The 12,909-nt window shown below is 33.7% G+C and overlaps 3 protein-coding genes across 4 annotated transcripts; all 3 read left to right on the plus strand.

Moving 5' to 3' along the window:
- The first annotated feature begins 2 nt into the window (after positions 1–2).
- LOC102585486 (putative disease resistance protein RGA4) lies at positions 3–2,440 on the plus strand. Its single transcript, XM_015305638.1, has 2 exons — positions 3–1,227; positions 2,131–2,440. Exons 1-2 carry the CDS (start codon positions 3–5, stop codon positions 2,136–2,138), a joined length of 1,233 nt encoding a protein of 410 aa, XP_015161124.1. The 3' UTR covers positions 2,139–2,440.
- Positions 2,441–6,062: 3,622 nt separating this feature from the next.
- Positions 6,063–7,409, plus strand: LOC107059177 (disease resistance protein RGA2-like). Its single transcript, XM_015305639.1, has one exon. It carries the CDS (start codon positions 6,063–6,065, stop codon positions 7,407–7,409), a length of 1,347 nt encoding a protein of 448 aa, XP_015161125.1.
- On the plus strand, positions 7,389–11,429 carry LOC107059178 (putative disease resistance protein RGA4). 2 transcript variants are annotated; one of them, XR_001472535.1, is made up of 3 exons: positions 7,389–9,853; positions 10,174–10,295; positions 10,737–11,429. XR_001472535.1 is itself a non-coding variant. In XM_015305640.1 (2 exons), exons 1-2 carry the CDS (start codon positions 7,435–7,437, stop codon positions 10,185–10,187), a joined length of 2,433 nt encoding a protein of 810 aa, XP_015161126.1. In that variant the 5' UTR covers positions 7,389–7,434; the 3' UTR covers positions 10,188–10,718. The 2 variants fall into 2 exon arrangements, 1 of the variants encoding a protein (XP_015161126.1); XM_015305640.1 differs by lacking the exon at positions 10,737–11,429 and having other exon boundaries at positions 10,174–10,718.
- Positions 11,430–12,909: the final 1,480 nt, after the last annotated feature.

The raw sequence follows: 12,909 nt of genomic DNA on the forward strand, positions 1-12,909 counted from the left end.
ATATGCGTAGCCTTATTGAGTGGAAGGGAGATGAAGTTGGAGAAAGAATGTTTCCTAAGCTTGAGAAGTTGACGATTAGGAACTGTCCATTGTTAAAAAGTACTCCGAATCAATTTGAAATCCTCCGTGAATTAGTAATTGTCAGAGTTGACAGTGAAATGCCATTGTTGAACTTGTGCAGCAACTTGACATCTCTCATAGGGCTTGAAGTCTATGATATGAAAGAGCTCACTTGTTTGCCAGATGAGATGCTACGCAACAACATTTCTCTTCAAAACCTAATGGTCTCAGGCTGTGGAGAGTTTCGTGAATTGCCACAAAGCGTGTACAATCTCCATTCTCTTAAGCACTTAACGATTGGTAACTGCACGAATTTCAGTTCTTTTCCTGTTCCGAGTGAAGAGAATTATTTGACTTCCCTCCAAGATCTTCGGTTATTGGATTGTGATGGATTGAGCAGTTTACCAAGTGGAATGCTAGAGCATTGTCGGTCTCTGGAAACTTTGAGTGTCAGCTGCTGTGACAATTTAGTTTCATTCCCTTTACATGTGGGGGAAATGCCTTCACTTTCCTATTTGTATATATCACAATGTCCCAAATTGATTAGTTTACCCTCAGGGGGTATTCACCATCTCACTGAGTTAAGTGAACTGGAAATTGGTCCTTTCTCAGAGATGGTGGATTTTGAGGCATTCCAATTGATTTTTAATGGCATTCAGCAGCTGCTGTCCCTTCGTACATTGTGGGTGTATGGACATGGTCACTGGGATTCTCTGCCCTATCAGTTTATGCAACTCTCTGACTTAACAAAGATCCAAATATATGGATTCGGAATCGAGGCTCTTCCTCATAGATTTTGCAACCTTACTTCTCTTGGAACGTTAAGGCTAGTGAGGTGCAAACGGCTACAGAACCTGGACTTCTCATATGTCATGCCCAAATTACAATATCTGTGTGTAGAGGAATGTCCATTGTTAGAAGCTCTGTCGGATGGGCTTGGCAACCTTGTTTTTTTGGAACAGTTACATTTAGTAAACTGTGAGAAACTAGAGCATTTGCCATCCAGAGATGCCATGCAACGCCTCACCAAATTATGGAACCTGGGAATTAAAGGCTGCCCAAAGTTAGAAGAAAGTTGCACCAATCGGAGTGGTCCAAACTCCCAGTGGTCCAACATTTCCCATATTCAAAAAATTAAAGTTGGTGGAAGCACAATTCAGGACTTGCGTAAGTCTCTATTTCTCTTTCAATTTCCGAGTCGCATTTTTTAATTATTATTTTCCACGAGTTAGTCTTCTCCATTCTCCAAACATTTTTCTATTCCACTTGAAACAAATTTATGAATATCTATATTACTTTTAAGATATGGTTTAATCATGAATATTTATGTATTTTTTACTCATAGGTTATTAGCTCGAAGGTCACACTAGAACGTTGTTGTGGCATTTTAAGCCAAAATCCATGGGCAGCAATAACATTAGGTGAAATTCCATTTAGAATTCTGTAACAATTTTGTCAAGTTTTTCTTTGCACTCCTTTTTTTTTCTTCTCATGACACAATTTTATTGTTTAACGGGGTTAGTTATGTTCGATAGAGAGGAACCAACACGTTTGTTTTGTTGAAGAACAGAATCTTCAGCCGTAGACTCTTACATGAGCATTTGGTAAAGACTACTGACTACATAATCTCTCAACATTTACTCTTCATAACATGGATATATACCAACAACTATTAAGTAAAAATAATTTAGTACACAGTCGCTCATTTGCCCTAGTGAAACTATTCTTTTATGTATGGGTGTCTTTCGATAATATATAACCTTTTTCTACGAGTTGATGAAAATAAAAAGACTAACAAGTAGTTTTGGGTAAATAATGAATGAGTAGTTCAACCAACCAACAAGTACCATGTTCTAGACTTCCCCTTTTGGATGTTCACTTGAAATCTATTTTTTCTTCTTTTCTATACAATAGAAGCGTAAACTCAATATCAGGTCAGGTACTTTGGTCAGGTAGTAAAGGGTATCCGTGGACCGAGCCATTGAATTCTGTTCATGAACTATTCATAAGATGAAGTTAGGAGGTTGCTGTGCTACTAAAACTGACTTTTTACCGTCTCCTATGTTTCAGATTCTTGAATGAAACAATGGCATGAAACTTGTCGAGATGGTATACTGAAGCAGACTTCTCTTAGATGTGTTTAAGTGTCGTGATTAGCCAGGGAAATTACATTAGGCAGAAACTGGAGAGGAGATATTATTTACTTGTATGACTAAGATTTGACAGCAGAGGCCTTTCTTGCACAGTGTTCATGCCTTTTTGTACAAAGAGTTTATTGTTTCCAGCAAACATTTTGAACTTACTACTTAGCTGCTGCATCATTGCCTAGTTCATATACATCTTCTTTAATCAGTTAATGTAGCTGTTCTTTTCCTCTTCAAACTCATCTTGGCTATTCTTTTACTACACCCCCCTTAAAGAAAATACTAGGTCCGCCCTGCTTTAATGTAGCTGTGCTTTTCCTCTTGAAATTTATCTTGGCTAGTGTTTGCGCATAATAAACAATGAGGATAGGGCCTAATCGAATGGGTGAGTTGGTTTGCAAGTCACAAAAGAGCGTATTGTCATGACCCTTGCTTACAAGATCGTGAAAAATTCATGAGTAAGTTATCAAAAATTGCACGAAGCATTAGTGAATGTCTAAGTCGGTGACATAATATTTAAAGATGTAAATTACAAATTATTCTCATGGATTAAAAAAAGATGATTCATATAGGGTATATTTAATCTTTCTCACTTGTTTTTTTTTTCCGACTATTTATAATAATTCGACTAATTTGAATTTAGTATTTTAATGGTCAAATTTATTTATTTTCATTTGTTTTATTGTAAAATTTATTATACATGTCCCAAATATGTTTTTTATACATATAAAAACTAAATTACAATATAGCTACAAAAAAAATAAATATATTTTTTAGCTTTTTAATCCTTTTCCATTCAAACTTTTTTCTTTTTATTTTACCTGCTTTTACACTAAAAATGAAAAAAATAAGAATAAAAAAATCAAATAATAATAATCAAAGAAGTCAAACAATAAGTTATGTGTGAAAAATAACAAATACATGATTTTTTAAAAGAATTAAAAATTTTAAAAATAAATTTAAAATTATTTTTTTCACTTTTGTAACGATAGAGATTTAGGATATATATGATTCACTTTTAAATTGAGAGGGCATATATGAGTCATTATTGTAATAGTAAGGGTATATATGAGTCGTTATTGTAATAGTAAGTATATGAGCTATCTATTATATATATAAAAAATAAAAGGTATTTCAATTCTAAATGATAAAATTGAGGAGTATATCAAACTATTTTTTCCTTTATTAAGAAAAGTACTCGTACAAATAAAACAAATTTAAAAAAATTACTTAAGTAAATGAATATAAGAGGAAAAAGGATCCATTTTAACATATTTGAGACTCTCACGCGCTCAAACTTGGTTTTCATCCACATATATTTAGACTTTTTTCTTTTTTATAACTGTTTGAATGATTGTATATGCAAACAACGAGAAGAAGTCCAAACAGTCCCTTATAAGGTTTAAGTGTTCCTTATACTGGAACTTGTCGAGATGGTATACTGGAGCAGACTTCTTTGGATATGTTTTAAGTTTCAATATTTACTTGTATGACTAAGATTTGACAGCAGATGCCTTTCTTGCACAGTGTTAATGCCTTTTTGTACAAAGAATTTTTGTTTCCAGCAAACATTTTGAACTTAATACTTAGCTGCTGCATCCAGAGGCAGAGCCGAGATTTAGAGTTTGGAGGTACTAAATTTTCTTTAAAAAAAGAGAAAAGGGGGTTCAAACCCATAACTCTAGCGTGAAAAGCATTTTCACGGTCTCTTTCTCATCAACCAATGAGAATAATAAACCCTCACCTAGCTCCGCTTCTGGCTGTTCATATACAACTTCTTTAATGTAGCTGTGTTTTTCCTCTTGAAATTTATCTTGGCTAGTGTTTGCGCATAATAAACAATGAGGATAGGGCCTAATCAAATGGTCGAGTTGGGTTGCAAGTCACAAAACAGTGTATACTTTAAATATGTAAATCACATATTATTCTCATGGATTAAAAAAAAGAGATGATACAAACTTTTGCCTTTTTTGACATTAATTTTATCCACAAATTATGTAAGGGATGTTCAATCATCTTTTTATATATTTAGTAGATGTGATAACAAAGAAAATGACCAAAATAGTCCTTAATTTATAAGCAATGTTTTATTTTAGTGGTCGTTTGGTAGAGTGTATAAGAATAATGCAAAATATAGTGTATTAGTAATGCTTGTATTAGTTATGCTTGCATTAATTATGATGAGATTTTTTTTATGCAATGTTTGGTTTGGTGTACTCAAAATATTATGCATTACATAATTTTTTCAGGGGTCGTTTGGTAGAAAAATAAATAATGCAGAGATTAGTAACGCAAGTATTAGTAATGCAGGGATTAGTAGTGCAAGAATTAGTAGTGCAGGGTGTATTTTTTATCAAGTGTTTGGTTAATTGCTTTTGACCTCATCTTGTATTTGGATTTAAACTCTTCAAAAAGCTTCTTTCCAATTATACCCTTACATTATTATGAAATTTTCTATTTTATGTAATCGGTCAAGGTAGATAATTGTCGGACAATATTATATTTTTATGGTCTTCCAACTAGTTAGGAGAAGAATAATTTTGTGGTCATGTTTGCTATTTTCTCACTTGAATTATTTGAGGGTAAACAATTGTTATCTTAATAAATTAATCACTTAAAAATGTTAATTTCAATTTAGAATAGATAGACCATTTACTTTAAAATCGAAAAGACGGTATAAATAGTAAAATCGAATAAATCATCTACATTTACATATAAAAATTGCAAGTTGTAGTTTTAATATGTATGCAATTTATAAATTGTTCAAAATACAAACAATTAGAAACCACATATAAACCAACAAATAATATATTCAATTAAGATCACAAACACCATGTGGTAATATATTTGCCTTTTCAATTAGTAAATATTAAACAACTCACATTTTAAATATTGTATTGATATGTATTGCATTTATTTATGAACAAAAAACTCTCTCTAAATAATAAAATTTGTAAGCTAATTTATTTAAAGAAATTTACCAGTACAAATATAAAACATAAAATCAAGAAAATAAACAAAATGATTTGAGGGATATTTTTGTCTTTACATAGATAATCCCATGATATTAAATCCAATGCATTATTAATACCACCACGTGGAAGGTATTAGTAATACCTCTTATAATACCATGTAGGGTGTATAACTAATCCATGAATTAGTTATACTTAGGCCCAAAAATTCTACCAAACATAGTACTAAATAATATCATACATAATACATGAACTATTTCTCCTAATACTTAGAAAAAATATTTGTTTACAAAAATACCCTCCACAAATATAGTGGAAAGGATGTAATTTTTTTTTTGAGGGCGATTGTGTCTTCAATAATGCTAATGCATGCATTAGAACTTATTGCATTACTAATGCATTGAAATAGATAGTATTAGTAATACACTCTTCAATACACAATAGAGTGTATTACTAATACAAGCATTAGTTATGCATATGTTAGAAAAGTGTACCAAACAAGGTACTAATAATACATTAAGCAAATGCAAGCATTATTTTCTCCAATACACTCTACCAAACGATCTCTGTATTTCACCTGATTGAAATGATCCTCAATATATATCAAATAGCAATTGAACATTCGATACATAAAATTGTAGATAAAATTAATGTTAAAAAATATGTAAAAGTTTGGAGAAGGACCAAAAGTACACCAATATTCAAAGATGATGGGATATTAGTGCTCTATTTGAAAACTCAAAGACTACTTTGAATCTTTAACCCAAAATAAGGGACTACTTTGATTTTTGGGTTTTTTCTCTGCAAACAACTATCAAAAAGAAGACTTACTTTGAGATGACTTTGATGCAGAGAAAGAAGATTTTGTGAAGCAGCAAACACAACAATGGCCGATCCTGTATTTGCTGCTACTGTTAAAGTTTTGCTTGACAAACTGCTTTCTCTCACTATCAAGGAGATCAACAGTTCAAGGGATTGCAACGAAGATCTGGAAATGTTCACACAAAATGTATCCTTAATCCAAGCTTTCCTTCATGATGTTGAAACACCACAAGTTGAGAAACAACAGTCTGTCGAACAATGGCTCAGGAGGCTTGAGAGAGTTGCTGAAAATGCTGAAAATGTGTTTGATCGATTCAAATATGAATCTCTCAAAACAAAAGTGATGAACATCCGAAATAGCCCAATGAAAAAGGTCAGTGGTTTCTTTACTCATACTGCTTTTAAGAGCAAAATGTCTCGAAAAATCAACAGCATCAATAAAGAGTTGACCGCTATTAACAGTGTAGCCAAAGACCTCGGTCTCCACTCACTCATAGTTCCTTCTCGGAAAATATTTCCGATTCGAGAAACAGATTCCTTAGTAGTTGCTCCAGATGTTGTTGGTAGAGATTTGGATGTTGCTGAGATTAAGGAGAAAATTTTGAAGATGAGAGAGGAGGATGTTGTTATGTGCACTATTCCCATAGTGGGTATGGGGGGGTTAGGGAAAACAACTTTGGCTAAGAGGATTTACAATGATGAACACATCAAGCAAATCTTTGAAAAGAGAATTTGGTTGTGTCTACCTGAAATGTCTGAAACAAAGAGCTTTCTTGAACAAATCCTCGAATCATTGACAGAGAGGAAAACTGAGGTCCAAAGGAGAGATATAATAGTCAAGAAGCTACAAGATGAATTGGGAGGAAAAAACTATTTACTAGTCCTGGATGATTTGTGGTGTGTTGACTCTACATCGTGGCATGAGTTCGTCGACACCTTGAGAGGAATAAATACATCCATAGGAAACTGCATTCTTGTGACTACTCGTATGAAGCGGGTGGCATCCACTGTAGCAACAGATCTTCATATCTTGGGAAAGTTAACAGAAGATCATTGTTGGTCTATTTTCAAACAAAAAGCATTTGTTGATGGCAGGGCTCCAGAAGAATTAGCGAGCATGGACAACAAGATTGTTAAAATGTGCCAAGGCGGCAACAAGATTGTTAAAATGTGTCATGGTCTACCGTTGGCTGCAAGTGTGTTGGGAGGCCTATTACACAACAAGGAAAAACATGAATGGCAAGCAATTCTTGATGGCAACCCCATTGTTGCAGGTGAAGATGATAATGGAGAAAATAGCATAAAGAAAATCCTAAAACTCAGCTATGATTATCTACCATCTCCACATCTAAAAAAGTGCTTTGCTTACTTTGCAATGTTTCCAAAAGATTCCAAAAGATCTTATGTTTGAAAAGGCCCAACTAATCCAACTCTAGATGGCAGAAGGCTTTCTTCATCCATGTCAAGAGACCACCGTGATGGAAGACATCGGGAACAACTTCTTTCTACTCTTGTTGAGAAATTCCTTGCTACAAGATGTTGTGTTAGATGAGCATAACAATATAAAATACTGTAAGATGCACGATCTTGTGCATGATTTGGCTGGAGATATCTTCAAATCTAAACTATTTGATCAGAAGGGCAATGATGGAGAAAAACTTTCTCAAGTGCGATACTTTGGGTGGGACTCACCAAGTGATCAAATAGATAAGATAAATGAGCCAGGACGGTTGTGCACGCTGTTCTGGAGAAACAATTATATATCGGAAGATATGCTGTTGAGCTTTAAGTTCTTGAGAGTTTTAAATTTGTCTAGATCAGGAATCAAGGAGTTGTCAGCCTTAATCGGGAAGCTAATATACTTGAGATATCTAGATATCTCGAGCACTGAGATCACAACCTTGCCCCACTCCATTTGCAAGCTCTATAATTTGCAAACCTTTAGAGTCAATTGTTGCTATTCACTCAAGGAGTTTCCATATGAGATGGGAAATATGATAAGTTTGAGACACATATATTTTTATTCTTCGTCTCAGACGCCACTTAACTTGGGACAATTGACTTGTCTTCAGACCCTACAGTATTTCAATGTGGGTTTGGAGAAAGGCCATCGAATAGAAGAATTAGGTTGTTTGAATAACCTTAGAGGTGAATTGTGTATCAATGAGCTGGAATTGGTCCATAGTAGAGAAGAAGCTCTAACAGCATATTTACAAGAGAAATCAAATATTTACAAGCTGACATATTTATGGTCCCATCAGGAATCAGAAGGATGTGAGATTAATGCTAAGCATGTGTTGGATGGTCTTCAACCACATCCTAACTTGAAAACATTTGAAGTGGTGAGATATTTGGGTACTAGATTTCCTTCATGGTTCAATGAACAGTCGCTACCAAATTTGGTCAAGTTGAAATTAAGTAATTGCAGAAGTTGCAAAGAAATTCCATCTCTTGGCCAACTGAAATTCCTTCGGCATCTTGAACTGGTAGGGTTCCATAAGCTGGAATGCATCGGAACTACATTTTATGGTATTGAGGTTAACAATATGGGATCAAGTAGCAATAATGCCATTATCCAAGTGTTCCCATCATTAAAAGAACTAGTATTGGAGAATATGCGTAGCCTTACTGAGTGGAAGGGAGTGGAATCGATACCAACAACAAGTGGGGTAAGAATGTTTCCTGGGCTTGAGAAGTTGAGGATTAGCTACTGTCCATTGTTAAAAAGTACTCCGAAGCTATTTGAAATCCTACGTGAATTGAGCATTAAAGTAGTTGACAGTGAAATGCCACTATTGAATTTGTGCAGCAACTTGACATCTCTTGTAAAGCTTAGTGTCTCTTTTGTGGAAGAGCTCACTTGTTTTCCAGATGAGATGCTACGCAACAACGTTTCTCTTCAACACTTATCGGTCTCAAACTGCAGAGAGTTTCGTGAATTGCCACAGAGCTTGTACAATCTGCATTCTCTTAAGAGCTTAATCATTCAGTGCTGCACCAATTTCAGTTCCTTTCCTGTTCCCAGTGGAGAGAATTATTTGACTTCCCTACAAAATCTTCAGCTATGGAGTTGTGGTGGATTGGCCAGTTTACCAAGTGGAATGCTAGAGAAATGCCGGTCTCTACAGAATTTGAGGGTCAACTATTGTAACAACTTAGTTTCCTTCCCTTTACATGCGGGGGACATGCCTTCACTTTCCTATTTGTCTATAGCACACTGTCCCAAATTGGATAGTGTACCCACAGGGGGCCTTCACCATCTCACCAGGTTAAGGGAATTGGAAATTGGTCCCGTCTCAGATATGGTGGATTTTGAGGCATTCCAATTGACTTTTAATGGCATTCAGCAGCTGTTGTCCCTTCGTACTCTGCTTGTGTTCGGACATTTGCACTGGGATTCTCTGCCCTATCAGCTTATGCAACTCTCTGCCCTAACTCATATACATATATGTGATTTCGGAATCGAGGCTCTTCCTCATAGACTTGACAATCTTACTTCTCTTGAAGTATTACGTTTAGTGAGGTGCAAACGGCTGCAACATGTGGACTTCTCAGATGCCATGCCCAAATTACAGTATCTAACCATCTGTGGTTGTCCATTGTTAGAAGCTCTGTCGGATGGGCTTGGCAACCTTGTTACTTTGCAACAGTTAAGATTAGAGAACTGCGAAAAACTGGAGCATCTGCCATCCAGAGAGGCCATGCGACGCCTCACTAAATTATGGTACCTAAAAATTAAAGGGTGCCCAAAGTTAGAAGAAAGTTGCAACAATCGGAGTGGCCCAAACACCCAGTGGTCCAACATTTCCCATATTCCAAAAGTTAAAGTAGGTGGAAGCATAATTCAGGACTTGCGTAAGTCTCATTTTTAATTTTTATTTTCTACGAGTTCTAGAAAAGAAGTTCTGTATGAATATATCTCAAATTATTCAAACGTTTCGTTTGTTTTGCACGTTTATCCTTCAATAAAGAGTTTATCACTTAATCCTAGAATGTAGTACTCTTCATTACATAGTATAATGGAAGTTATTAAGTGGTATGTACTCTTCATTACATAGTATAATGGAAGTTCTTAAGTGGTATGGTTCTTGAATAAGGTAATTGTTCATTCTCTTCAAGTATAGACAAGTATTTTACTGGCATAACATTTGCTTGTCATATCTGGTATATTACAGTTTCTTTTGCGTAAGAGGAGGTGAACTGTAGAGAGGAAAAAGCTGACCTAATTTGACTTCTATTCAATTTGCATCAGTGGTGCTTTTGGAGACTCTGATTGTATGTCGTTTGAGATTTTAAGGTAAGTTTTTGTCCATAAAAAGTTTGCAAATGGTGGATTTTAGATCAATACTTTGTTTTTCTCTATGAATGGTTTTCCTTTCCCCCCTAAATGCCGTTTTTAAATCATCCTACTTACCTTTATCTCGTATACTGTTCTTAGTTAATTGAAAACTCTCAAGGAACAACACCAAGTCTCATATATAGTAGAGGTCTATATAACTTTCTTAATAGTCACACTTCTCGTTACTTGAACAAAAAGGAAATTTCAAAGGACTGCTATGTCTTGAACCTTACAGCAAAGAGTGCCCCATTGACTCTTAAAATTTCAAAAGACAACTAGGTTTGTCACAAAGCAATTTGTGTTCTTGTATGCAAGTTTTAGAGTTCAATAAGAATGTGAACTTACATTGATTATTTGCTGGTAATTGTTGTTTGGCATGTGGTTGAACTCTGGATACAGTCCTTCCTGTCTTGTGGATATCAATAAATCTTCAAGATTTGTTTCCTCAAATTCTCACCGATGGAGTGGCTGCAGCCTCCAGTTCCATCATGTCCCATTTGGGATATATTGCACAGAGACGTGATGGCATTGAAATGCTTATACCATTCTTGCTGACACTACAGTAAGTGATTGCCTCACATCTCAGTTAGATTGACAATCATTAGCCACAAAGGGAAGAAAAGAGTAAAAGGAGTATCATAGATGTCACCAAAGACGAATGTACAAATAACTCCCAAGGATCCCCTGTCCTTAGGTCCTGAAAGAGACACCGATCATATATGAAAGTTACATTCGAGTGGCTTTGAAGCTTGTGTCTTTACTTATGTCTAGTATATATGTAATTTATCTGATGTATCATTGCCTAGTTGATATATAGCTTCTCTCATCTAGCTCTGTTTTGAAATTTATCTTGGCATTTGCATTATTTTAAGTGCAAATACTATGATGGTTCAAATCTAGAGCTTGTGTTCCAAATCGACAAGGCATGCAATGTCCTCTTTTGATATATCAACTGTTTGTTGCAAATTCATGTGCTGTGTCTTGGTACTGAAGCACAACTCCTCACTAGATAATGCATTTGGTGAGCTTACTATTAAAAGCATTTATAACTACTGGAAACAGGAGTACTTACCATTCGGAGTTAAACAGTATGTACCATTTTATTGTAAAGATAGGTTATGCAATGGCTCTAACCAAAGATAGACCGTTGTATTTCGAATGCAATAGATACAAAATAAATACATAATACAATCTCTCTCCTCCCTCTCTCGATCGCTTTTCTCCTCTTAATATATATTCATTTCAATACAAATCGGTTTGTATTTGTATTTTTTTTTCCTCCAAAATTTGCAATTATACACTCTCTTCACTCTCCTAGATCTCACTCTCCTAATATTTTATTATTATTTGTAATTAAGCAAACTATAGCTATGAAGTCCTATTTAAAGCTTAATGTTTGCTATTTTTGAAAGTTTTCTTATTTAAATATAGAGTTATTATCTTAAAAAGTCACTCAACTTTGAGAATTTATCTAACAAAGTAATTAAACTTTGATTTGTATCACAAAAATCACTCAACTTAAACTTTTATATCAAAAAAATCACTCAATAAAATTTATTTTCTTGAAAAAAAATTAACATATCAAAATATTTCTTGTACCATATAAATGTAGACTCCACAAATAAATAAAATCAAATTCATAATTAAAATTTTTTTTAAAAAAATTCGATTTTAGTCAAACTGAAACTATACCAACTCTGTACACTGCAACTAATGCTCTATTAATTAATGTTAATTTGATGATGAAATTCAATTTATCTCTTTTTAAAAAATAAATAATAATATTGGATGATATTTGATTAAGTAGTTTTTTTTTTTGAAAAAAAATCTTGCCAATGTTAATATGACAACTGTTATGTTTGGCCAAAGTTCAAAAATTACAGGGTCGTTTGGTAGAGTGTATAAGAATAATGCAAAATATGGTGCATTAGTAATGCTTGCATTAGTTATGCAATCATTATTTCTTATATATTGTTTGGTTTGATGTATTAGAAATAACAAATCTTGCATAATTTCTATTAAAAATATATATGTTTACAAATATACCCTTCACACTTTATTTATTTGTACACTTTCTTTGCAAAAAAGTTCTTTGTTAAAACATCAAAAAAAATTCTTTGCTAAAACATTATTAACTTTTCTTCTTCTTTTTTTTCAAAAATAATATTAAATAGTTGTACTATTGCATCAAAATATTTTTGTGGAAAGTTGGCAAATAGTTTTTTTTATCAAATTTATCGTCACAATAAAAAAAAATTATTAAATTATATTGAAATTGTTTTTTTTTTAAATAAGATACTTAAAAGGTCATAAAAGTCTATTAAGACACCAAAAAATTAAAAGACACCGAAAAGCAAATCAAAATAAAAACAAAAACTTATGACAACAAAGAAAATGAAAAGGCTTTAAAGGTAGTTTTGTAATTATTTAATATAATGCAAGTGTTAAAATGCTATGTATTACTAATACCTAGAATTCCTTGGTATTAGTAATACACAAGTTAATACACAATAGAGTGTATAACTAATGCAAGCATTAGTTATACATGACATGAAAAAGTGTACCAAATAAG

This window comes from Solanum tuberosum, unplaced genomic scaffold (genome assembly GCF_000226075.1).
Source record: "Solanum tuberosum cultivar DM 1-3 516 R44 unplaced genomic scaffold, SolTub_3.0 scf00921, whole genome shotgun sequence".
Classification (NCBI taxonomy): domain Eukaryota; kingdom Viridiplantae; phylum Streptophyta; class Magnoliopsida; order Solanales; family Solanaceae; genus Solanum; species Solanum tuberosum.

Excerpts from the sequence above, each read along its gene's own strand:
- LOC102585486 (XM_015305638.1), top strand. The coding sequence starts at position 3 with ATGCGTAGCCTTATTGAGTGGAAGGGAGATGAAGTTGGAGAAAGAATG.
- LOC107059177 (XM_015305639.1), top strand. The coding sequence starts at position 6,063 with ATGGCCGATCCTGTATTTGCTGCTACTGTTAAAGTTTTGCTTGACAAA.
- LOC107059178 (XM_015305640.1), top strand. The coding sequence starts at position 7,435 with ATGGCAGAAGGCTTTCTTCATCCATGTCAAGAGACCACCGTGATGGAA.